The sequence below is a fragment of the Oryzias latipes genome, chromosome 20 (assembly GCF_002234675.1).
Source record: "Oryzias latipes chromosome 20, ASM223467v1".
Classification (NCBI taxonomy): Eukaryota; Metazoa; Chordata; class Actinopteri; order Beloniformes; family Adrianichthyidae; genus Oryzias; species Oryzias latipes.
Window position 1 is genome coordinate 8331530 of NC_019878.2, and position 27456 is coordinate 8358985.

The 27456-nt window shown below is 41.7% G+C and overlaps 2 protein-coding genes across 4 annotated transcripts in view; both read right to left on the reverse strand.

Moving 5' to 3' along the window:
- itgb1 (integrin subunit beta 1) overlaps window positions 1-1061 on the reverse strand; it is a 40776-nt gene extending 39715 nt beyond the window's left edge. For both annotated transcript variants that reach the window (XM_023950367.1, XM_023950366.1), the window contains exon 1: window positions 754-1061. The gene's annotated coding sequence lies outside the window, so the exon portion shown is untranslated. The remainder of the gene's footprint in view (window positions 1-753) is intronic.
- Window positions 1062-8718: 7657 nt separating this feature from the next.
- nrp1 (neuropilin 1) overlaps window positions 8719-27456 on the reverse strand; it is a 69015-nt gene continuing 50277 nt past the window's right edge. Inside the window, exons 10-19 of one of the 2 annotated variants that reach the window (XM_023950444.1) lie at window positions 25474-25618; window positions 21907-22238; window positions 20505-20649; window positions 17016-17120; window positions 15438-15488; window positions 13361-13504; window positions 12976-13253; window positions 12777-12873; window positions 11746-11799; window positions 8719-11663 (exon numbers count right to left, since the gene is read on the reverse strand). In XM_023950444.1, coding sequence (XP_023806212.1) covers window positions 11377-11663; window positions 11746-11799; window positions 12777-12873; window positions 12976-13253; window positions 13361-13504; window positions 15438-15488; window positions 17016-17120; window positions 20505-20649; window positions 21907-22238; window positions 25474-25618 — 1638 coding nt within the window. In that variant the 3' untranslated portion in view covers window positions 8719-11376. The remainder of the gene's footprint in view (window positions 11664-11745; window positions 11800-12776; window positions 12874-12975; window positions 13254-13360; window positions 13505-15437; window positions 15489-17015; window positions 17121-20504; window positions 20650-21906; window positions 22239-25473; window positions 25619-27456) is intronic. The other variant, XM_023950445.1, reaches the window with a different exon arrangement.

A 27456-nucleotide genomic window follows, 5' to 3' on the forward strand; every position in this document is an offset into this window, starting at 1 on the left:
GCTCTTTTCAGGGCGTTGATCCCGTTGCTCCTCCTCAGATCAAATGGTGGGGGTCTGGTTGATTCAATCAATGGAAAACTGTGCAGACCGTCAGTCCTGAACTGCAAGAGCAGCAAGCTCTATTCAGTAAAGCTCTACATGCAGTCTCACATCTCTCTAGTGTATTCCGTTGCCAGACTGAAGCTATGCACAAAGTTCTGTGTTCTGGCAGCTAATTGCAGAAACTTTAATTCCTCTGAAAGTAAGACCAAAAAATAAAATCATTGTTTTATTTCTTTTTTTATAACAGCTCTGTTCCCCTGGGTGTCAACCTCATGTCTTGCCTAATTGATTAGCTTTACATGTTGGTTTTCCCTTTAAAGTAGACATGCAGAGCCTGTTGCATTGGAATAGGCCAAATAAATAGGCCCTACAATACCAGAAAAAGAATATAATGTTGGCAATATAATTATTTTTAACCCAGATTTTTCAAGTTTAATTTTAACAAAATTTCTAGTCATTTTCTAAAACTCTTATTTTGAAATTTGATGTATAAAAACTGAGGTAAAACAAACCTGGGCGAAAGCATTTTGTCTAAGCCACGGGGGGAAGACAAAATTGAGTTAAAAAGAAAATTCTAAGCTGGTATTAAAATTGGCGTGGATATATATACATATAAAGATTTATAATATACAGACACAAAAAAACTTGGAAAAATAAATTAAGGTTGTACCAAAATAAAGAAAAAATATTAAAGTATTTTTGTCAGCTTACCTTGCCGCAGTGATGTTTATATCCGAGGCAACATGCAGTAAGCTAACCCTCGTCCAGCTCGCGGCGAGAGCAGCAACTATCTGCCCTGTTGGCACCGGGGGCCACTCTCTCTGTCAACTCAAAGAAGACCTTTCCTGCCGCTCATTCCCATCAACTTTCCTTTGAGAAAATTTTCTATAGGATGTGAAGTATCAAGTGCCTAAAAACTCCAAGAGACACGGCTCCCCTCTCTAGCGTGGAAGTGAGGCTCTCCTATCGTCAGCCTCAATCGGGCAAAGCCGAGAAGTAAGTAACCCCCGCTTTCCTTTGCTGTCTTTTAGCGAAGCTCACTACCATTGCAACTTCCTGCCCTTTCCTTTAAAAATAAAAGCCATTTTTTCCCACCAATAAGGTAAAAGTTGAAATAAAGTTATTTTCAGATGACAAATGTATTATCACTTAAAAGAATTTTCGAGATAATCGACTAAGTGATAATATTTTTTATCTTAGCGACAAATCTGGCGTTCTTCAAATAACCTAAACTGAGCCTTTGTTTTATTTTGAAGGGTGGTTGGTTTGTTTTATTTTTGCCAACTTAAATCTCAGCCTTGAGTGTACGTCATCGTTACGCACCCCCACTCAAATAATTGCCTATTTATACAGATGCTGCTGGCACGCCTGCGTCATGCTCTCGCGCTGCATCAGTCAGTCATACCCATATATATCTACATGTAAACTCATGGGAAATAACCTAAATAAACACTTTCATCATTTAATTTCATTTGGTTTATTTGAGGTTTAGTCTAAACAATAAACTCTGCCAGATTTGTTTAAATTATAGAGCAAAGTTATTTTTCTGGTAGTGGCTCGAATGTTTAATAATGTTGGTATATCACCTTTGGTATGGACCACAATATAACCCTTTTTTAAGAGCCCTACTTTGACATTCATGATTTTTCTCTACTATTTAAAGTATTACCAAAAACTGTAGAATTCGCTGATAACATGTTTATTTTTATTATAACTGAAATGTATTACGAAATAAACATAATGTGATCTCTACATCTAAACAATTATTTACATTTTCGCTAGAATCGAAAAATACACTCTCTGGCCACTTTAGATACACCTTGCTAGTACCAGGTTGGACCCCTTTTTGCTTCAGAACTACCTTAGTCCTTGGTGGCATAGATTCAACAAAGTACTGGAAGAATTCCTCAGGGAATTTGATTCATATCGACATGACAGCATCACACAGTTGCTGCATATTTGTCGGCTGGACATCCACGATACTAATGTCCCGTTCCCCCACATCAAGGTGCTCTATTGGGTTAAGATCTGGTGACTGTGGAGGTCATTTGAGTCCAGTGACCTCATTGTCATGTTCAAGAAACCAGTCAGATTATTCCAGCTTTATGACATGGTGCCTTATTCTGCTGGAATTAGCCATCAGGAGATGGTACACTGTGGTCTTAACCCTTGTGCTATCTTAGATGACCCCGACCTTACATTGATGTGTTATTCCTACCATGAAAAAGGTGGATAAAGGTGGAAAGATTTCATGTAATCCATGGACTTCCGTGAGGTTCACAAATCACTGAAGAAAATTGGTTCAAAGCACTGTCTACTGGGTCTAGATGACCCAACTCCTAATGTTAAAGTGCCTATGATAGCACAAGGGATAAAGGGATGGACATGGTCAGCAGCACTACTCAGATAGACTGTGGAGTTGGAACCATGCTCAATTGGTACTAAGGAACTCAAAGTGTGCCAAGAAAACATCTTCCGCACCATTACACCACCAGCACCACCCTGATATGAGGCAGGATGGATCCAGGTTGTTGATGCCAAATTCTGACCCTACCATCCAAATGTTGCTGCAGAAATGGTGACTAGGCAACTTTTTTTCCAATCTTCTATTGTCCAATTTTGCTGAGGTTGTGTGAATTGTAGCCTCAGTTTCCTGTTTTTAGCTGACTGGAGTGGTACCCAGGGTGGTCTTCTGCTGCTGCAGCCCATCTGCCTCATGGTTGGGCGTGTTATGCGTTCAGAGATGTTGTTCTGCAGACCTCGGTTGTAACCAATGGTTATTTGAGTTCCTGTTGCCTTTCTATCAGCTAGGACCAGTCTGGCAATTCTCCTCTGACATCAATCAGGTATTTCTGCCCACAGAACTGCCGATCACTGGATATTTTCTCTTTTTCTGATCATTCTCTGTAAACTCTGGAGGTAGTTCCGCGTGACAATTTGAACAAACAATAAGAAGAAAAACTATAGTGTAATTTTTAGTCTAGCATCTGCACTGGCTCTAATTATCACATGATGACTCCTCTGTACTTAAGAGAAGTTAGATTGCTCAAGATTATGTGAACTTCTCTCCTTGAAAGTAAAAAGGGCTCAAAAACCGTGTTGTCTGTTTTTTGTTTTAGTCTCGACATTTTTGGTACTTCAAGCCTGATTCCTTACATCTCCAATCTGAGGGAGAAGGAAATGGTCAGTGCTAAAAGTCTATCGACAGTGTAGTGAAAGCCCCATGGGTCTGTAGAAGGAGGACCTCCACAATACAAAGCCTAACTACATCATAAAGAGGATATCCAGAAGTTTCTGGTCTAACTCCATAACCCCAGCCTGTATCTATAACCAGAGTCCAGGCAGTCTGCATACAGGTTGAGAAAACAATCAACTTATTTCAATAAACATCTGGCAGGAACCCCAAATGGGAATTTGGACCAGATTTAGCCTTAGCTTATTCTATGATTAAAGTTTCAAATCCCCATGGTAATAGGAATCAACCCATCATACAGGTTTACTGATAATAGACTGAGTTTCATATAAGAGACATAACCAGTGGAATGGCGAAGCTTGGCCAGTTAGTCAACCTCTGATCTGCCAGGTAAAGGTCACATATTAGCCTATGTAGATAATACAGTATTTTACTTGCATCTAAAAGTAAATCAGATCAGATTGCGATGTTAAAACACCTGGCATAAAAAAGACTCTAAGTCCATCCATCCATCCATTTTCTGAACCTGCTCAATCCCTTTCAGGGTCATAAGGTTGTTAGAGCCTATTTCGGCTACTGTTGGGCAAAGGCGGGTACACCTCGGACAGGTCACCAGTCAGTCACAGAGGACATAAAGTCCAACCATCCATCTTCTTTATCTACTGAATCCCTTTCGGGGTCATGGAGTTTCTGGAGCCAACCCAAATGTGGGTACACCTTGCACAGGTTGCCAGTCTGTTTCAAAGGACATATAGGCCAAATCCGAAATGCTTCCTTCCCTACTTCTCCGGCTCTTCCCTATTGCTCCAATGTAGGAGCATTTGAAACTGTAATGCTGTTAGAAAGTGTTAAGAAGTTGTCGTAGTGACTGCTGCTATCCCTCCGCTGGTAGGGTAATCCATGTCACACTGTGGCTTAGAGGAGCAACACATTTCTTCTTCTAAGTGTGCTCAGAAGCCCAAAAGTTTACACTTAAATGTAAGTATTGAGGTTTTGGTTTTTGCATGACTTTTTAAATGTATAAAACCAATGTTGTGATGTATTTTCTGAGCGCTGCAGTTACATGTCATGTAATTGACCGGCAACTGTTGATTGCTTCATCAAGCGTTAGTAACGTCCATATTTGAAGACACCATTTTTTTTCCATATCTCTCCACTTGGACGGACAAATGCAGGGACAGGGCGAAGCCATAGGCATAGGGAAGCCATTTGGATTCGGCCTTAGCCTCAAAACAAAAACTACAATTATGGCAGAGTAGTGTAAAGTATTTAGGACACACCCCTACAGCAAAAGGTCGAAAGTTAGATGAGGCCAGGAAGCAAGCCATTCAACAAATGCTGAAACCTGGAACTAAAAAGCAAATGCTGGTTTTCAGAGGATCAATGAATTTCAATCAGTAATGCTTTCGGATTTCCTTAGAAATAACCAAACCTCTCTGAAACCTTAATAAGAACTCCACATCAGCAGGATGTGACATAGTTGAATAAAATGCAGAAGGTGAAGAACCTTTTTTTAAATAAAAGTAACAATAGCTGTGATAGAAACAATTGTATTAACTTGTCGTTATTATGCTTGGACTTGAAAAATGGCCATGGGATTTCTGTATTACTCCAAAACAAGGAGAGAAAAAAGGCAGAGAGCGTATTATTCAACCAGACTTGACCGCGTCACGCTGTCTCTGCCTCTTTTTGAGCAAACTTTGGTTGCGTGCTTAAAGGCAGAGCAAGCCTCAGCAGCAGAGATGTTGTTTCACCCCCTAGTTCTAAAAGTAACTCATTTAGTTTCAGACACTTGCTTCCTGAAAGTAAAATGCAATATCTGCCCCTAGAAAGGCATTTGTCATGAATCCCCTTTTTGTTATCACACATTTAAGTGCTGTGAGGTACACTTCTCTAAATCCAGCTAAACGTAATATGACAACTTTTATTAGAAGCACAAAAGAGTGAACAAACATCAGAAAAACATGTGGAGAACAAAAAAACTTTAGAAAAAAAAAGATGACTGACTTTACTGTTTGAACAGCAAACCAATTCTAACCCAAGTCTTTTTTCAAATTACATACAAATTAATTGTGAAAATTTGAATGTACGGTTAACACATAATGGTAAAAGAAATATAAAGCTAAAAAAAAACGTTTAAACATGTATGTATGGATTTTGTAGATTTAAATCTTTGTGAAAATACTATCAAGTAATGTATAGATCCTTGCTCTATATGAAGTCATTAGGATGTGACCAATGAAGTCCGTTAGTTTAGATTTATTGTCGTCTTGACAGCAGCAAAAGCTCTATTAACCCATACCAGCCTATAGAAGACTGCAAACATTTTAGCCAGCTAAAAAAAAAAAAAATGTGAATCAGAAGATGTTGTACCGGAGCACAACATCTTCTGAAACTGTAAACTCATCTGGAAAGGACCTAAATAAATAGCTTAATTCTTTAAATTAATCTGGTCATACTGGATCAGTTTCAGTCTAAATAATCAAATCTACAAGACCTGTTTGTTTAAATTTAGGTGGAAAGTTGTTACAGCTTCAGCCGAGGGCTGGAATGGCAAAAATGTGGGGAAAAAACAAACGCAGAGGACCAGAGGTTCATTCGCTCCTGTTTATTTGCAGAGTGCTATAAAAGGGAGTCCAGCTTTTTATATCCCTGGCCTGCTCTGGTTTAAAATCCTTTTAGTATTAGTGGTTCAATGAACCTGCTGTAAATAAAAAATAATCTAAACTACTTAGATGTTGAATTTGTTGAAACTCTTTGTTTGCTTCGACTACACTAATAAGAGCCATGAACACACTCTGATTTTCTAAAAAAAAGGCTTAACAATTTAAGTGTAGAAAGCTTTAAAGTCCCACACGGATCATCTTTAGATCTATTTTCAAAGCATTCCCAGTGTTTTTTTAATTATGCCTTATTAGCCAAAATGAAAATCTGATTCAGAAAGATTTAAATAACAAGATAATAATCTTTTTTATTGGAGTTTGGCTTTAATTGATTGGATTTAAACTTTTTTTCTGTTTTTTATGTTTTCATCACCACAAAATGTCTCACTGTTATGAACGCAGAAAGATGTCAATACATCCTAGTTTATTAAATGAAGGACTTTTAGACACACTTTAGATCATTATCATAGTATAATTTCAGTGTTTAGTCTGTTTTTAGAGACTGTGACCATGAGGTCCTGCTGTGGGACTCTGACATTCCTCAAAAAGCTGGAGCCACCTTGTGGCCAACATAAGAACTGCATTGTCAAGTTGAAGTTACTGCCCCAAGGATTAAAATTTAAAATTTTGCCCGTCATATTCAGATTTAGGAGAAATTAAAATAAATAAACAAATAAACAACACATTCCCCAATGTTTACCGTATATGTGCAAAAGAAGCAGTTCATAATAGGAAGACTATAAATAAATTGAAGAAACAAAGATAAAAATTGCTCAAGTTACTTGTTTACTTAAGGAACCTGAAAGCTTAAAGTTACTTAGTGTCTTTTGGTGCAAGTGTTGATCATTTCTACGTCTCTTCTGGAGGGAAGGGAGGCTGCCAATGACATTGACTGTGCCATCAACAGATTTTGTCTGCTACCTAATAATGGCTAATCCTTCTTTGTTGTTAGCCATTTCTGTTCTATGTGGAAACTTTAAATAAAGTGCTCACATGTATTTACAAGTATTTTTTATAGACCGTATTGTTGTTAGAGTGTTCCTGCTGGTATCTTCATCCATGATGCAGCCGATTGTGTTGACCTCAAGATCTCAAGCAGGGATTAATAACAAAAAGGAAAAATAGTCACACACATCAAAAAATCTGCTATAATTGAAAAAAGTTGTCTGCCGTGACTACATTGTTTCTTAAGCTCTCTGTTCTTATGTTGCCTTTGAGCAAATTTCACCAATGCAAATGACTTCTAAATCATTCAAATTTTGTGGCTGTTGCTTCAGCTCTCTCCGTAGGTTTTCTATAGGATGGATTTTTAATCCTCCTGGCTTAAGGAGGGAGGTTCTCATTCAGGATTTGAGGGTTCATGGTTCCGTCCATCCGCCATTCACGTGGTGAAGTAGTCCTGTGCAGAAAAACACCCCCAAAGCATAATGTTTCCACCTCCGTGCTTGACAGTGGGAATGGTGTTCTTGGGGTCATAGGCAGCATTTCTCTTTCTCCAAACCCGACGGGTTGAATTGATGCCAAAGAGCTCAGTTTTGGTCTCATCTGATCACAGCACCTTCTCCCAATCAGTCTAAAGGTGGTTACTAACAAAAACCAGGCGGGCCTGCACATGTGCCATCTTAACCAGGAGTACTCTGCGATCACTGCAAGATATTAACCCTTGTGCTATCTTAGATGACCCCACCCTTACATTGACGTGTTCTCCCTACCATGACAAAGGTGGATAAAAGTGAAAAGATTTCATGTAATCCATGGACACCAGTGAAGATCACAAATCATTGAAGAAAAAAGGTTCAGAGCACTGTCTAGTGGGTCTAGATGACCCAACTCCCAATGTTAAAGTGCCTAGGATAGCACAAGGGTTACACCAATACAATGTAAAGTAGTACCAATGATTTTCTTGGTGACTGTGGTCCCAGCTGCTTTGAGATCATCAACTTATTCCTGCCGTGTTGTTTTAGGCCGATTTCTCACTCTTCTCATTATCATTGAAACCCCACCAGGTGAAATTTTGGTTGGAGCCCCAGACCTAAAGGTGGACTGATGCTCATGTTCTTGTATTTTGGGACAATAGTACCAACAGTTGACCTTTTAACCCTCAGCTTCTTGCTGATGGTTTTGTAGTGTATTCTAGTCTTGTGCAGATCTACAATTTTCTCCTTTAATCCACTGAAAGCACTTTGGTCTTTTCCACGTTGGCGAGTTTGGAGTCTGACTGATTTTGTGGACAGGTGTCTTTTCTACAGGTGATCAGTTCAAACAGCTGTCTTCAATTCAGGTCACGGGTTAATGCAGAGACTCTAACCAGTCTGTGTGAACCAGTAGTCCTAAGGGTTACTATAGGGGGATCAAATATCTATTTCCCCTCAATGAAATCCAAAAGAAAATCTAAAAATCCTCGAAAGTGGATTTTGTGTCTCTCACTGTTCAAATGAATCTACCATTAGAATGACAGACTGTCAATTTCTTTTTAGGTGGGCACATTTCCAAAAATTGCATAGGGATCAAATACTTATTTTCTTCACTGTACATTTGATAAATTTGTAAATATAGACAAAAAGGACTACATGTAGAAATCCCAAACCCATAAAGCAGTACAGTACAGAGGACATCAGCTTGTCATTAGGGGTCTGTCCCCTCCAGCTGTAATTTTGGTCTTTTGAAGTGTTTTTTTTCTTCTTCTAAAAATCTTCTATGGATGCATCCATCTGGACATAGATATCCACTTTTTGCAGATTAGAACTTTAAATGAATTTAAAAAAAACTAACTGGACAAAAACACATCAGCTAATAAAACAACCCAGAAAATGACCTTTATTTCAGATGAAGCTGTTTTATTGTATCTTTGGAGAGAAAGAAAGTTTTGATGATTTTTGTTACACTGCATCCTCGGTGCAATGGTCGGATAGAAAAACCAGCTCTTAACCAGACCGCCTGCTACCATGAAAGTAATAAAGGAGTGAAGAAAAAAACAAAGTTAAAGTCTAATACAACACAGATGTACCCAGTTGGATTTAAGGCCTTTGCTGTTTATTTTTTCCCCTCTACAACAGCAAAAAACAGAAGCAGTATTGAAAATAAGTCTTATTTTCTCGTTTGTGTAACAAAAAGCAAAAAGGAATCGGCACAAAATTCATATTACAGTATAAAATGATGCGTCAGTATGGTACATGTTTGGAAAGGAACATTACTGTTGAACAAAATGTCCCATCATTCTGAAAATGAAAACATTTCAATAGTTGTGGTTTTTTTTTTTACATCTCAGATTCATGTTAGATCATCTGAAATCAGGTATAAAAAAGATGGAACTAGGTTTTTTTTTTCTTTTTTTAAAGCTTTTTCTTTGCAAATGATCACTATAAACACATAGACCTCTTCAATATATTTGTCAGTGCAACATTGTTGGTTTGGAGTTCACGCTACAGTATCCTTTTTTCTCTACTGCTGCAGTCCTCAGCAGCTAACAGCGCCGGCTGCAGATCGTCTGTTCCAAAACGTACGAGCTGAAAATGATTTCACCACGTCACAACATATAAAGTACATTCTAAAAAAAAAAAAAAAGACGTTCCCCTTTTTCCAGATGGGATTTTTTTTTTTTTGATTGTATGATTGAGTTCCAGGACCCGCTGGCCCCTTTTGTGTCTGTGTTCAGTCAGTCTCACCCTCAATATCACCTCCTCTTTGAGCGTGAACCGGTGGGATTGTCTCATCTGTTCATCTGTAAACCAGAGTCTCAACAGAAGCTCGACAATCATGGTGGTGATTTATGATGCTTCCTTCCCAGTGTCGGTTTTTGAAGGACCAATAAAGAAACACAATCCATCGATGATGCAATTTGTGTGTTGGTGACAGCCCCCCCCCACCCCCACCCCCCACATAGACAAAACAGGGGAGGGGGCAACAATCCTTTGGTGGAGCCACAGAGGAAGGCCAGATGACCTGATGCAGGTAATGCCGCTCGTTCCCCCTCTGTACTAATGTCCCATCCTTATGACATCAAGTCTGACATCACAACAATATGGCTGCTACATGAGGAACACATGAAACTCTTTGTGGCCCAAAAAAAAGAAGGCCTTTGGCTACACAATCGCATGTGTACAATACAAACTAGGGGTTCACCGTGGAATTGGCAAAAATGACTGATAGCACCATTCTTCAGTTTAAACTTGCCTGGAACGGACTTCTCTTGTAAGAGGCGCAGAAAACAAAGTGCATTCAAGCTGCATTGTCCTGCAGGGGACAGTCCACAGTGATTTTGAGGGGGAATGAGCTCATTTGCATTTGAACTGAAAGCATTCACTAACTAGCCTGTTTTTGCAATGTTGTCAACCTCCTTTACTTGTACGACTCTCCCCTCAAACTGAGAAGAGGCAGGACGTGTGACGATCAACAGGAAGGAGTATTAGTTAGGAGTATAGTTAGGCGTATTTTGGTTGCAGCTGTCCCGTTGTTATTCATTTATTTTGCAAGGTGGGAGTATGGATGACAGATGGCTTGAATGCACGTTGAGATCGCTGCAACATCAACACACAAAAATCTTGCTTGCCTGAGCTACAAACTCTAAAAATCAACACCGCACTTTGCACAAAACGGACTGTATTTACACACACTCACGCACACACCCATGAAAAAAGGGATACTGCAGCTTTTTTTTTTATGTTTCTGTTTTTTTACTTTCTTTAAGAAGGGCAATAAAATATATTAAAACTTATTTACAGTGTGGGTTTTTTTTGGGACAGAACACAAAGCAGAAAAAAAGCACTATGATAAACCATAATCCTGTTCTCCAGGAGTTTAAAAGTTAATGTGCCCCTGTTTCCTGCCATCATAACTTAATCAAGTACAGTAAAAAAAACACAATTTTCAACAGCGGCGGCCAACGAAAAGCTATTAAAGGCACTGTCAGAACCATATGTTGCCATGACTGGGACCCTCACTTTAGAGTGAAAGGGGTCAAAGGGGGAAGGGTACATGTTTAGGGAATAAGGTTAAGGGCACACTCTTTATGCCACACCATGGGGCAAATCTACAGTTTTGCCGAATATGGTTCATTAAAGATTTCGATACGTCTCTTTGAAAACTTCAAAAGAAACAACAGCTTTCATGAACTGATGCTAAAAAAAACTCCTCACTCTCCCAGAAAATGATAAATACTTTTGACATTATTAATAAATTGGTCTCAACACCAGCATTCGATTGTAAAAATGAATGAAAATTAATAATACAAAATTAAAATATCATCTTTACATATTTTTTTTTCCTGTACGTCTTTTGTACACAGTGTCCCCTATTGGTAGGTTGTTTTACTGCAGCTCCTGAGAAAAGCGTGGATCAGTCCAAACCTCCCACTGATACCTGAACCGGGCCCTCATCCTGTCAGTTGAGGGCGTTGGCAGTTCCATTGAGCCTGGCGTCCCGCAGAGATACAAGAGGATATGCTCATTCAGTCTTGTGCGAGCTTTGCCCATCATACACTCATGCCTCTGAGTATGAGTTTTGCACATTGAGTTTGTCTTTCTTTAGCTTTACACCATCTACCAATTCAAAGTTATAGTTCTCCAGGGCTGATAAGTTCCTCTCTGACATGGCGCCGTGTGAGCAAGCGCAGTATAAAACCACTCCGCAGATGGCCCCGAGGAAGACCCCCAGGGCAGACATGGCAATGATGGTTATAAGGATGGGGTCTAGCTGCTTCAGCATGTTGCCTGCCTCACTGATCTGGTTGGTCTGTACAGAGTCGGGATAGTCTGTGGCTGTCTCAACTGCAAAAGACAAACACAAATTTTAGATAGTCTGTAAAACAAAACCCTAACTAATGATATGATACGCAAAGTAAAGGCATACTTATTTCGTTGAATCTATCCTCAGGTAGCATCGGCTCTGTGGGCACATCTGGATCTATAAAAAGAATTGATGTGCTTAGTTTTATTTCTTAATAATAGTAATAAACGTTTATGTTAACAGCAGTAATAGATGTTACACCCATGTTTCCTTAGACCAGAGCAATTCATATCAGACGGGTCAGGATAGTACAGCTGGGGTTTAATTTGCACTTTTGAGTGTACCAGTCATCTGGCAATAGCTTCTTTAGCTATATACCAACATGACAACACTAGTTACATTCAATGCAGGCAATGAAGTCAATGAACAACACAGACGAGTTGATGAAGAGGCTGAAGCAAAGTGTTGTAAATTGACTGCACATCTGAAGAAATGGGGAACTAAACAGTCACATTGCTTCAAACTACATTTTCAACCCCCCAAAAAATCATTCAAAATAGCTGCAAATTCTGTGGTAGACCTTGACAGGTATTGTAGTTCTACGGTTTGGGATTTCCCCAAAGCGGCCTATAAGTGTGCAGTCCCTGCGCAAAATTTGACAATCAAAGCGTAGTATGTGTAGGCATACTACGGGTGTCCTACTGGCCCTTATAAGGCACCTGCATGCCCCGTATTGTACGCGAACCTTACTAACAACTTGAGTGTGGTGTATGGGCACCGTATGAATGCTTCACCCATACAAATCTTTCACTATACACTTACCACACCATGACAATCGGACGTTTCATTTTCAAGACATCCATTGAGGTGACCGTGCGAGCCTCAGGGGAATTACAAAACACACCCAGCTGGTCCTGTCTACAACCCTCCAACCCTCCACAGGCCTAAACAACCCAAAAACCTGCAACATTTGTACAGGTCAACCCTCCATACGAGTGCATGTGACTAACTTTAATAACCAACGAGTGGACAAAAGAGGTCTACTGTTCAGTGAATCCCAGCAAAAGAAAACTCACTAGGAAAGCTTAGTAATCTTAATATTTGATGACTATACAAAATAGATTTTCAATGGAAACACAGCCCAAAAAACTCACCTTTACAGTCTTGCATGCTGAGGCCATCGAGAACCTTGATGTCATCTACAGCAATGTCTCCCCATCTCTTTTCCTCCACAATGCCTTCAATCACCACCTGGATAGAAGATGTATATAATCATGTGGGGGCTCTGGCATTTATTCACAAAAGAGTAACATCCATTTCAATTAGCACAGTAAGGAAATGCATTTTTGTTACCTGATAGGGATTATTGTTACGAGGCACAAAGACACGACCCTCCCGCCAACGGTTGCCTTGGTGACCGCTGACAGCCCAGAGCAGTATGTCTGCTGGCCCATCCTCTGTTTGCTTGCGTTGTTTAATGTGCAGCTTTCCGATGTGCGACCCAAACATGTGGTACCAAAAGGACATGCACAGGTCTGCGTCTGGGGAGGTGACCGTAGGACTCACCAGTCGAGCCACCTCTGTTTCCTGAAGACCAGTTGCTAGGGTGTAGATGAAATTCCCTGATCCACCTGATAGACAAGTAAACTCAGATTAAAAACAACAAACAAATCCAGATTTGGCTGTCAGCATTAGAATTAAATTGTTTTGGGGTGTCTCAACTGACCATAGTACTTACCAGTGTGGTCCATGTTGGGTCCGGTATTCAATGTTGGGGTGCCACTGGACTGGATCTGCCACCGAGAGCCAGTGTCCTCAGATGTCCAGCTGCAGAAGGATGGATTATTGGCCCAGCCAAAGTCGCAGGCAAACCACTGGAAAGCTGCAGGTTTTACAAGGTGCATTAATATTATGCATTAAATGTATTGAAATATCAACACAAAAAACTCATGACTAAAGCTGTTGGATGCACTTACTCTACAAATCTGCATGGCTCACTGAGGTTTTCTTATTATAAACTTTGATGGCTATAAGCACTAGAGGGCAGCAAAGGATTGCAGAACACAACTCTACTCAGAAACGGAGACAAGTTTCAGACAGAATATGAATAACATCATGAGAATGACTGACTCAATGCAGCCCTGACATTCTCCCAAAAAATATTATGAATGACTGTAACCAGGTGTTTTAAAACTAGAATGGAATAATGGTAAGAACAGGACAAAGACAGGGAATAGAAAGTGGGGGTAAGGACTAGTTCTGAAATAAGTCCACTAATAAATGACAATTTTAATGAGAGCAAGGGTTTGGGGTACGAAGACAGCTATGGCAACAACACCAAATCCCTTTCCAACAATGCAATCCCCCATGCCACACCGATGAAAACTCCACAGAGGCCAAAAAATATGTGAGAGCTTTGGTGTTTATCAAATTGGACAAAGGAAGACTTCCAAGAAACACAAGGGAGGGAGATGTTTGGGATGTTAGCCATGGCTGTGAACTCCTTTATGGGATGGCTTAAAGATACGACAAGGCTGCTTTCCAAATGGCAGAATATATGAGAACATACTCCCTTTGATAACAGGACTGTTTTAAAATAGCTTCTGCAGGGAAAGAACAATTTTCCCAATTAAACACAAAGGATGGAATTCTCATGTGGAGCCACATGTCAGACTCAAAACGACTTTTTTTCTTGATAGAAAGTCCAGTTAAAATAGTTTTGGTTTTTCCCTTTTATGCCCTCTTGCCAGGGCTCTCTGACTGAAAGATCAAAAACTTCAGTAAAATATGAATGGCCGCACCAATCACTTGTTTTTTATAATGAAGTGGCATTTCAAGTCTGATTTACATCATTGCGCCCATACATGGATGTATGGGTGATAATGGGTGAATAAACTTTTTCCTAAGACACTGATTTTTTTGTGAAAATCTGTAAATTTAAAAACAGCCATGATGTCACCCACTGATGCTCCAGCTACAGACAGGCCAAAGGGCCAGCTGACTAAGTGAATTGTGCTGGGTGGAGCCTAAGGCCCATTAGTGAAGGTCAAACTGGAGCAGAGTCTCTCCACTGACTGCTGCCTCATCACCCTACTCCAGGAGTATTTTTCCGTCCATGTGACTCTAGAGTACACCTAATTTCCTTTGGTCGCCTACTTTGTGTTTTCCGGTTGTGTGCCAATGAGCAACTGCCTTTAGTAATTAGCGATTATGCTGAGAAAGCAGCAGCAGAGCAACAACGCTAATCATCAGCTAACCCTGCAGCACACAAGCTCCTTCCAACTGTCAACAGGAGCCCTTCAGGGCAACATTGTCAGCTTTAATAACAGACGCACATCACAGCTGGAAAGCTGTACTTCCATGTATTCAATGAAATGAGTCCAAACCTGGTCTTAAGCAGTAAGATATTCACCCAATAATCTAATCTACAGTGGCCCTGAAGTGCAAATTACACCAGCAAATTACTTAATTAAAAATATATTGAAGATCACAATGAGAATAACAAAAAGCAACACAAATAATGATAAACAACATGACATTTTTTAAATCAAAACAAAATTCCCAAATGACTCGAAAAGTTTCGGAAAAGTAAAGTTAGAGTTAAAATCGAAAAAACTGGAAAAGGTAGGTGCGATGGGACATCGCTGATTGGATGACAACATTTTTTTCCTGTTTGGTTTTGCATTGAGTGATTTGTTGGTGTGATTTGGACTTCAGAGCCAGCATACTTATCTCATTCTTTACATACTGTATATAAAAGTCTTTGAAGACTACTTGTTCTGCAATGAAATAGCTAGAATATTTTTTATATTCACCTGGCGTGGTAACCACTTCGGCAGTAGTGGTGTCTGGTGTTATAGTCCCGCCTGTCAAAACAGAAAACAGAATGGTTAGCGTTCCCTGAAAACAATCACATCTGGGTTTAACTGGTTATGCATCAATGTTGGCACTAGTTTTTTTTATTCACTAGGTCAGGAGTTGAGTTAGTAGATAATCTTATGTAACAGCATTATTAGGCATGACTCAAAATCCATTGAACCTTTGGGTCACACATGGTCAAACTGTCACGGTTTTAGGTTCTTTGCCTTTATGTTCTAGTTGTTTTATGTTCGGGCCTGTTTGAGTTACTTCCTGTTTTATTTTGTAGCATTTCCTGTTTTGTTGTTGTCTCAAGTTTTACCTTTCCCCATCAGTCCTGAGTGTTTCCACCTGTGTCTTGTTCCCTTGTATGTATTTAAGTCTTGTCTTTCCCTTCCTCCTGTGCTGGTCCATATTCTCCTCTTCCCCAGTTTTGCGTGTTAAGTGTTTCGAGTTTCGAGTTGTGGTTTGCCTGCTTTTGCAGTGGTTTTTGGTTTCCTTAGTTTAAGTTATTAAAGCTCCTGTTTCCCTGCAACCTCCTGCCTCCTCTCCTCTCTGCGCCTGGGTACTCCCTCATCCTCTCCCCGTAACACAAACTCATTGTAACCCATGAGAAAAGTTTGTCTCTTGATGCAAAAGCGTCTCTAAAAAATAGAATAACTCACATTAAGTGCAGTTTGAGTGCTTTTGGTCTCATAGCAGTTGCTCGTAAATGAGCAACATTTTTGCAAAACTAGCCAAGATTTGGCCTAAACGTCTCTGCTATCTGGGACAAGTTTGATGTTAAGTTGCCAGTCGTTCTCTGAGTGCCAAATGGCATCCATAGAAAAAAAAAAAATGTTGGCCATATTTGCTGGATATGATACCGCATTCAGGTGGTGCCAACAGTATCAGTAAAATCCCAAAATGGACAAAAGATAACTGCAAACATATTGGGTTACATTATGAAGGTACCTGTGCTCATGCAATTCTTTATGCTTTGAAATATTTATGCCAACAGCAACTAATCATAATTGTCTTTTGTCCATGAGTCTATAGGAGAAACCTACAAATGAAAAAAACAAACATAAGAACTGGTTCATGCTCATCATTGGAGACTGCTGGTTAATGGGAAGTGCAGGGTCAGGAATTTATGGGAGCAGAAGAGTAGGGATGAAAGAGAGCTGCATAGCTGGCTATTAGGCGCTTTAGAAGCAGGTGTGTGCAGATCAGTTTCTGGTGAGGGAGCATTAGCCCTCTCCTGTGAGTTTCCAGAGGTGGAGACGATAAGAGACAGATTGAGGAGAGAGGTGGGAGCTACAGGTGCAGCTAATTGGAGTTGTAACGAAGCCAGCACACAAGTGGATGCGCGGGTGCTAGCAAACATGCGTGCAAGAATGCGTGCAAGAGTGCACACACCCACATAAACAGCACATTAGCTGCAGAGAGGAGAAAAGGTGACATTTAATCGAGGGTAGTGCCAAAGCAGAGTGGGGGATGGCATTGGGGGCAAAAGGGGGAGGATGGTCGCAGTCTCATGAAGGCGATGTTAGCACCTGTCACATCGTAGTCATCACCTGTGCCGCTGTGGCAGTTCGCCTGGTCGTCGTCACACTCGTCAGATGGGGTTGTGCTCGGCATGGTAGGAGGGAGTGTAGGAGCTGAAGGATGAAGAATTTAAACATGGATCAGCGTGGAGGCTGAGGGTGAGGATTTCATCAATGGATACACATTATTTCACCATTTAGTTGAGTTGGCTACGTGGAAATTGTTTCATTCAAGGTTATCAGCAGTACGTTTTGTTTTCCACATCACTGAACCAAACTACCGTATTTGCTCTATAAGGCTCACCAGATTATAAGATGCACTTTCAATGAATGGTTTATTTTTGAAGTTGTGTCATATTAAAGCACACAGAACTATAAGGCGGATTAAGCGAGACAAAAGAGTCAGAAATAATTCCATCAGTCATTCAGACTTTATTGATAGCGTTCACAGTAATTCTAGAACTTGTCGGTAACATGCTACACGTTAGGCGCGTTAGCATAATCACAACACCTGTAACTCCCAAACTTGATTGCAACATGAAAAAAACAGACTTATACCACTAATTGTCACGTCCCACAGCTACCTCGTACATTTTGTGCATTTTCCACATTTGGAATTTCAAGCTTTCATGATACATGAGTGATATACGCAATCCATCAATCATCAATGTGCCCAGATGTCCATTGAGGGTTTCGGCCGACGGGTCTTTACGCAAATTCAGTTTTAAGCTGTTGTAAATTTTTGGGCAGTTAAGAATTGTGCAGTGTATGCATATTTTACATAGTTTATATGCAATTGTTACGTAAACCTTACACAATTGTGTGGCAAATTTGTGGTTTTCCACGACTGTCCCAGGTATATCCACGTATGTCTAACAGGCTTTTCACGCATGTACCACTGATGCATAACTTTTATATCACGTATACGTCGCATATCACATTCAATTTACGTAATTGACACACTAATGAATTCCATAAAAACAGTGCAATAATCACACACGGTTTATGTCCTATTTACGTGTTTTTTGTGTGGTTTATTCGTACTTCTTCCGTGGTTTTAACTTGGTTCATTTGTGACACATCAGTGCACCAGGCGCAAAATGTACATAGTGGCAGTGTGACACGGCCTTAAAACGAACGTTGTTGTGACTACGCTAACTCCCAACCTTGTTAGTAACACATAAAGAAAACACAGTCCGGCATAGCTACACATTAGCTAGTGTACAGTAGCTGTGTCGTTGGTGTATTCACAATAACGCCTAACCTTGTTTGCAACTTGTACAAAAAAACAGACCAAGATTTTGAGAGAGCGCTGTGTACCTCTTAAAAATGTTTCCATATCTGTTTACATCTATATGTAAGGCATTTTGGATTATAAGGCTTACTGTCATTTTTAGAAAAAAATTAAGGCTTTTAAGTGCACCTTATAGTGTGGAAAATATGCTATAAGGCCTTAGAAACTGCAGGTGTTTGCTGCAAAAGTAGTTTCTTTCATGTAAAAAGGATAAACGTTGCATTTTTTAACATGGCAGCAAGAAATGAACATAACAGGCAATAATATATTCCTGCTGTTAAATTCCTCCTATAACCAAGTTGTGGGTGTATAAATAGTGACAACTGACGCTAATGCATGGTGCTTGGGCGGGTAAAAAACCAGACTGTGTATAGGCAGGGCCGATGTGGCCTGTCATTAGAGCCTGGTTCACTGAAATGTGGCCGACGGCCGAGATCCGATCTACGCTCCGCTGCTGCACAGCCACCCTGCAGTGTGTGTGCGCTTTGCTGAATGTTTTCACTAACTGAGTAACGATTAGGCTTCCACAGTACAGGTGGAAGAAAAAGAAGGAGCAGCAAGAGAGGCACAGACAGATTGGGGTAAGCTGTATGAAAAATGTGGATTTGTGTTTGTGTGTCCATGTGTGTGTGCTCCTGTTCCCGCCCTCTCCTAGATGAAAAATGAGGCAGATCAGCCCCTGTCAGATTGAGGGTGGGAGAGGTCGAGGATGGGGTCAACGCTGCGTCAGGGGAGCCCCCTCACAGAAATGAGGGTTTAGCCCTTCTGCTGTGGCTTGCTAAACACACAAACACGCGGACGGGCACCTTCCATTGTACTTCTGCAGCCACCAATTTGGAGTGGTGATGGTGGTTTTTTCCCCAGTGTGCACCTCTCCGTATGTGTGTTCAGCATTAACACCTAAGACAAGCATTATCGTGTGACTAAAGCTCCCGGTGGGAGCCCACGAGGCTTACAAGAGAATGGGCCTTCCTGAAATCCAATATGTAAATCCACTTAGAGCGAACACGCTCCTGCATCACTGAGCCGCTTCTGTGCTTCATCAGCTTTAAGAGGGACAGATAAGAAAGAAAAAACAAGGGTAATTTCAAACACTGCAAAGTGTGTGCTGGTCCTTTGAAAGACGAAAAGACAAAGCAGCAGCTGCGACGAGCTTGATGAGGACCAGGCTGCCGTTAACCGAGCTGGTCAGGTGTCCTTTTTATGCTTTCATTTGATTCCCTCCGGAAGAAGCTACCTGTAGGGGCAGCTTTGATCAAACGAGGGGAAATCTTTCCTGTTTGGATAAAGAGCACAAGCTGAATAATTGTGTGTTTAACAGACGGACCCTCAGGTACATTTTTAAATAACCATGTAAGGTGATGACAGATCTGGTATACTTAAAAAACCTTCATTCCTACAAGGGCTTCTTCGACTGAAACAAAGTTTAATTCCTACTTTATTTGGGTAAGCGTGAAAGGGGAGTTGGAATGTGGTAGGCCTTAGGGGTTGACCCACATGGTTCTATGGGTTTTTAGGGTTTCCGGGCCTGTGGAGGGTCGTAGAAAGGAGTGGCCCTATCCTAAAGGGAGCACAGGGGTGTCTTGTAGTACTTTTGATGCTCGCGCAGGCACCTAAAGGGACATCATGAGAATGGAACTTCTTAGTTTCTAGCAGCCAGGCTTCATGCTTATCGCTTAAACAGAAATTACGGGCCTCCTTGCACAGTGCGAAGAGTTCAAGTAGGTTTAGAAAATAAATAATCCATACAACATTCCTGTGTATCACCTACTTCACCCTTACTGACCATTGCGTATTAAGTGTTTGCTGTCGCTTGCAGCGTGACCGTAGAAAAGAAAAAGTTCATGAACATTTTCACTCTACAGGCTCACCAAGTGGTCAACAATCTTAAAATTTCATGCGGGCTATGCCCTGTACAGGTTTGCCCATTTTTCATCCGCAGACGCCCCATATCCAACTGTAAGGCCAGTTGTGATTAAGGTTTCTCAGCATTGCCTACCCCTCTGCGCTGAGTGGGTCTGTCCTGTTCTGAGCCTGAATCAGAACTTTGTGGTTAGAAGATTGTAATTTCTTTTTAATGTTTTGACATTCGTACTGGTTTAAAGGTTTTTCTCCAATAATAAAGGTTTTTCTCCAAAAAAGAAAATATAGAGACCAGAGAGAACCAAACATTTGACTGATGATTGCATGTTCTTCCTGCTTACCTTCGACTTCACAGCCCAGCAGCTCGAGTCGTAGGCCCATTCCGGCAGGAGGTGACCTATCCGGATAAATCCTGATGAAACGGGTCAGCAGGGGCTCCACTGTCCTCAGCTCAGGAGTGTCATAATTGCTGTTACCTTCAAATATCTGTCAGAGAAAGCAACAACAATGTTATATTTCTCTTCATCTTTCTAAGTTCTTAAGTGACATGCAAAGATGAAGAATCATGGGTTTGAGGGGGAAGGGGGGATACAATAATGGAAACCTAACCTATGAGAACTCTAAAGAACCAAAAAAAGAAAAAGCAAGTTTCTTTAATTTAAGCTTAAACTTTTAACAAGGCAAAGACAATATTGAAGGAGAAAGAGGCTCAAAGCAAACGTAAGACAGAGATAGAGGATTGATGGATGTGGATTAATGGATGTGATCACGTGAAGGATCCCAGAGAGCTTTGAATGCTGTGCAGAAACACAGCTAACCAGGACAGGCTGGATATGGATTCCCCTCACTCCCTTTATAAATCAACCCAGCACCCATCTTGATCAGATTTATGCCCTGCCAGAAACACTTGTAATTGGGGACAGGCCCTTCTTGAAAATGTGCGTGGCCGGCCGCATACCCCTGATAGGTGTCTTTTGTTTTTATATATGCGTCCAATGAGAAAAGCATTTCTTCTTTCCACAGAGTGATGCTGGCAGATAAATCTACGATTGCTTCTCTCTGAGTTTCACATCATTTCCTCTCTTGTCTTTGGTCTCCCGTTTTCTCTGGACTCTTCCCATCCCGCTCTCCTCTGGGGAGATTTCACCATCCATACGAAAGGCTGAACGGTGTGTGTTGAGCAGAATACAAAGCAGGAAACTGAGAAAAGGCCTCTGAGAGATTTCAGATGCTTATCCTAATGTGATTCAGCGCACTGCTGAAATTGACTTACAATAAGTGACTCATAACTGCGAGACGCAACGTCCCACTGACCGAACTGCGTCAAAACAGAAATCAATCCCCTGAGGGAAAGTTGAAATACCCGTTTTTCAATTTTGCTCTTTGAATATTGTACTTGTGTTGGAAAATCAAACTATCCATCCATTCATTTTCTAAACCTGCTCATTCCTGTTTGAGGTCATGGGGTTGCTGGAGGCTATCCAGCCGCAGTTAGGTGAAGGTGGGGTACACCCTGGACATGTTGGAAAATCAAACCATCCTAATCAAACCTGAATTAACACCCAATTGCACACCAAGTAGGCCACAAGGAGGCACAGTGGTTCGTGCTCTTGCCTCACAGCAAGAAGGCCCTGGTTCAAATTCTTTCTCCAGGTACTCTGGTTTCTTCAGACAATCCCAAAAACATGCTCTAACCCCATGACCCTGAAAGGCCTGGATGGATAGACACAGAGTCAGACCTACCTTTGGCTTGTTCCCAGTGGGGTCCAACACCATCCTCCAGTCAGAGCCGTTGCTGCTGTAGCCCAGGCGGAACTTCTTCATGAACACCTTGTTGTCACGGTGCATTCCTCCCTGGATGATCAACCCTTTCACTCGCTTCTCCTCCCCCAGATCCACCTGCAGCCACTCTTTGCTGAAGGGCTGCGGCTGGGGCAGCAGGGTCCACCCCGTCCTGCTGGTGAGGAGCCGGGCGTTCTCAGGTACCCAGTTCCTGTCGGTGTGGGACGATGCAGTGATCTGGCTGTCGGCGATCAAGCCTGATACCATTCCCAGCATGCCAGAACACGGATACTCTGTCCGATAAAACAAGATGAATTAACTCTTTGATGTAAGCCACTGAGACAAACTCAAAAAAAACTTTATCCAAAAGCTGGAGGTTCAGCATTATTTATTAAACCATCAGTCAAGTTTTAGTAGGACTCATGCAGGGAAGCAGGGACAGCCAAAGCCAAAGAGAGAAGGACCTTTCCTCAAATTCCTTGTGATGTTACTGTGATCTCTTTTTCTCTCTGTCTGCAGATCTCATGCATTCCCCTTGAAGCTGTTGTCTCCAAGCAGCCAATTAAAAGGCTCACCTTGGTTTCTGCTTCTACCTCCTGCATTCTGAGGGACCTAATTCTTTTCATCTCTCTCCTTCCCTCTCTCCTGACAAGCCTTTTCTCACAACACTTTGTGTTTTATCTGCAGCACTCATCGCTGCTCTACCTGTCAACATCTGTGAGATCAAAACTTAGTGTCCACTTAGTGTCCTGCATGTTTCCTCTTATCCAATCTCATTTTAGATCCTCATAAGCACTTAGAAGTTAGACAGCCGTCTTGAAATTTATCCTGATTTTTTGGACTTAACATCCTTCTGTCTGAAGCTACGTTCTGCCGCCCTCGACAAAGCGCTTTCAAGTGGTCACTACCAATGAGAAGTCTATACAAATGCGTGCTTTGGGCATCCGGGTTTAAAAAAATGGTCTTCACTTATAGCTATGCAAGTTTCTACAACTGTTTTTCAAGCTCCAAAGACAAAATGTGCAGCTATTGAACGCACCCTGAAAGTTAAACCAAGTTGAACTTTGACCAAACGGAAACTCGTATGGTAGTGATGAATGAATGGGGTTCCTATTCATTCAGCCAGTCATTGGAAAATTGATCATGGAGGACAAATTATTAATTGCAGTGGGGAACTGCCTAAATTATTGGACACCAAGTTTTTATATATATCGAAATAAAACTATGAACGAATAAGATTCACAAGATTTGCAACTTATTGACATTTTGCACTAAGCCTCTTCCAACTGCAGGTGCAGTTAAGCACGTCCTTGAACGCACGTCACATGCTCAATGTAAACATAGCATAAGCATGATGTAAGCATTTGCATTCTGATTTGATTTTTCATTTTTTTTACATTGAATTTTTGTCCAACTTCACAGAAAATTGAATAAAAAAAACGCCTAAATGATTTTTTTTTTATAATTTCCTTTGCAAACTTATAAAAAAACTGTTTCTGCATCTTAGCAAAAGCAACAAACACTGTTAATGTGGAAAAAACTTTCTTTGGTGTTTGGCCAGCGTCTGCTTGACAAGATCAGAGGAGCTAGCCTCTGGCTTTGAAGAGGGAGGATATATGTGACAGGTACCCGCATGTGATTGAGAGTGTGGGAGAGAGGAAGACTGATTTAGCCACTCAGGCGAACTCCACGGATCATCTGGAGCTGTTAATCAACATCAGCTGCAGAGGCTGCAGAGATGGCAGGACACACCCAGCGGAGGGCAAGAGCTGGTGTTTATGTTTGTGGATGTGGAGGAGATGTGGGCCACGTGCAGAGTTAGGGTGGAGAGTGCTGCTTGATCAGATATTTATACATTAAAAGCACAAGTCAGTCAATCTTTTTATTTTAATAAGTAGGGGGTGTGATGGAGGGATGTGGTGTTACATTTAGGGATTCAGGTCATCATGAGATCAAAAGTCATGATGATCAGAGAAAAAAAGATTAATTTAAAGTTCCACGCCCATCAGTTTTTGAGCTATTTCAAAAGCATTTCTGACAATCTTTTAATTATAAATATGCTGTTTTTTTAGCCCCCCCCCCCCCCCCCCCCCCCCCCAACAAAAAAACAGATTGTTTTCTAATAGTTCAACAGAAATTCACCTCTGAGTTGTGAGCAGGACAGTTGGCGCAGAGGGACCCAACCCCCCCTATTTATTTCCCTTCCCATTTCAGAATTCTCCGTTTACAGCCCTTCACACTCCAACCTAACATTACTAGTGCAGCAAAAATGACTAACAATATTGGAGCAATCCAGTTGTTTAGTTTTGATCCAGATTCCAGCTCAAATGAGGAAAACAAAGACGTTCATGGATCCATTTGTCTGCAAGTGAATGCATCAGAATGGAGAGGAGCAGGCAGCTTGTGGCTCAACCCAGTGTATTTTCCACATCACAAATATGCTCTTTTTCCTCCGACATTTTCTTTTCATTTGCTCCTGATTCACATTGATTTGAATGTAGAAATACCCAGAAATGCAGTTTGAAGCTTAATTTTCTTTAAACACGTCCTCCATCGTCAGAAAAATGCCACAAGAAGATGTTGAAAACACAGAAAACATATCAGAGTGGGCCTTTAAGGCTCTGAGTTGGAGCTTTTAGGACGTTATAAGCAAAAATGGTTTGTTCTAAAGAATTCATAGCTCAGTGCAAAGAAACCTGATGTCGCTGGTAGCATACAGCACAGTTGGCAGCATCTTTAAGGCACCCACGGTTGCTGACGTCACCCCAGAGGCCCTGTGGCAACTTCAGTCCTGTGATGTGGTCTGATTATGTGCCCCGAACACACGCCCAGACTGGAATCCCGCTTCAGTATTACACAAGCATACATGCTATAAGCGCCTCGTTCCATAAAAACACTCAGATGCTTTAGTTGGTTACGAGAAACCATGACCCTGGCTTTAATCTGAGGCTGACAACGCTGACAGATAAAGAGCTATTTCTCCTCCTGTCTGTCCTTGATATACTTCTAAGTGCAGAAGAACAAAGCCCAAAGGCAAGCTCTAATTAGAATTCAACACACATGTTCATAATCCCACAGAGATGCCGACAGATGTGCTAAAACCCTATGAAAGGGAGATGCGCACACACAGCATTTTAAAATATCATCAACAAAAAGCAAGACGAGAAGAGCGAAACCAAAGCTTTATTAGTGGAGACAGGCTGCGGCTAAAGAGGAGGCTGAGACACATCATCGGGAGGGAAGGGGGCTTCGCGGAGCCCACCCAGTTCTAAGTGTCTCTGCCTGCCAGCTGTTTACTGCATTTATATTGAATGAGGTACATGTAAACATTGGGTATCATGATCTGGTCTTGTGCTGTTCGGATGGATTTATTGTATTTAAATTCTGCGTGTGTGCAAGACGGACCCGAAAAACCCTAAACAAAGTCAAACCTGCTCAGTAATGCATTTTAAAAGAGTTTTTTCCGATGCAGCTGCCGGCAGAGCTTCAGTTCATGGGTGTGCATGACGAGGATTAACTGCTACGAACCTGATATCTTACAGCCGTACACTTCGAAGCGCAGCGCGATGCCCGTCTCCCAGGTAACAGGACGGATCCGTACGAAGCGCGTCAGCGTGGGTTTGGGCAGCTTTGTCTTGGCAACGTCTGTTGGGTTGGTGTTGCCTTGGAAAATCTATGAACAGAAGAGGAGAGGATCAAATTCATGAGTGAAGACCTTGGCAACTTACAGAGATTTCAATGGAAAAATTCAACTCAGAAAGGCTTTGCGCTGTTTCATTGACCTGACAGAAGTGGAGGAATTTCAGAGTAATGAAACATTTGAACAAGATGTGATTACTTTGAGGTTCGTAGTTGTTTAATTCTACGTTCACACTGCGCATGGTGTTCACACTGGACGAGCAGGGAGGGAGGGGCTTCCTCGTCTTCTTTTTCTTCTTTTTACTAGCACATGCCTACAATTGGAAGAGGCTTGGTGTGACACGTCAAAGAGGTACAAATCTCGTGAATCTTCCTCCAGACTTTTTCTTTCACAGCTCCATTCTGGGCACAAACTGCAATTGTTAACTTCTTTATGATTAGTTTTCCCAAAGTTGGCAGTTCCTTGAATTAAGGGGGACGCCATCCATACATCACTACCAAATCCGAGTCCCTGACTGGTTAAAGTTTGACCTGGTTCAACTTTCAACGCCCGATCAATGGCAGCATATTATGTGAGCAGAGGAAAATAGGGGAAGAAACGTGCGTAGCGTCGCTTCAATGTGAGAGTTTTGATCGCAAAAGCCAGAAACACGCATTTAAGCATGTTTACGTAAACTTTTCATTGGAAGTGGCCGCTGAAGTCACCTTGCCGAGGGGTGTGTGAACGTAGAATGAGACAGAAGCTCGATAAAACAGTTTCAAAGAGCTGCTAACTTCTGCCCTCGTGGCACATGTTGCAGCCTTTGAAACGCGATGCCGGATGTGCATCATTGACGACGGCAGATTGGCTAAAGAAACCCCCCCCCCCACACCTCGCCACCTTCTGTCCTCTGTTTTCCAATCTAGTGCAGGTTTTTCCTGCAGTCTCTCACTGAAAGGTCAGCCGTGTCAGCATTCTCCCTGGAGGTCAGTTGACAGTTTACTAGCACCATACGCGGATCCCGGCCTCCCAGTCGACCAACTCCCCACGGCCCATCACTTTTCATTCCAAGTAAATGAATCTCAAAGGTGACTGCGCGGCCTCCTGACCCCACTGACTGAGCAGTTATGGGACAGAGAGGAAACCAGCTGAGAGGGGAGGGATGAACAGAAGGATGTCAATACAGCTCATCTTTGAACTAAAACACCACCACGCCTGACCCATCAGGCTGACTAACACTGAGAGGAAAATCTGCCATCCCCATGTTTCTCCCAGTCTTTTTCCTCAACTCTATAACTGCAAAGTGGCTTTTTCTTACCAGAGCAGCACTAAGATGCCAAACTGCAGGCTCAGCATGTAGCAAATGGTGCCCTTCCATTGGAAAGCACTTAAGAAGGCAGAAAAACACAGTCCCAGCTTACAGTGGCACCGTTAAGCCACCACTTTACAAAAGGAACAGTGTACTCCGGATAAAAGAAACATGCCTGGGGGCGTATGAATGAGCCGCTCTTCTTCCGATTGGTCTGCTCAAACGCAGAACTTCTTCTAACTTCTGCTTTAAAATGCGCCCCGTTTTATTTTGCAAGCCACGCAAACACCAGAACCATGAGACACACATGCTTCCTTCCATGCACCTCCAGGCGCCTCCAGATGGACAAACCGGCCTGTCACACTCCGGTCAAAGCTTCCTGTTCTTTATCTGGTCCCACCTCCACCAGCTGCTCAAACATGACAACCACTGCTGTCTCAGTCTATCCCAGTCACCCTTCACTCCCGTGTGTCAAGTCCTTTTGTCATTGCTGCCTCCTGCCTGACACAAAACAGTGGCAGCCTTCTCACGCAGATACTTCACAGCTATATTTGGCCTGCGCTGTAAGTGCCTCTCACTGATC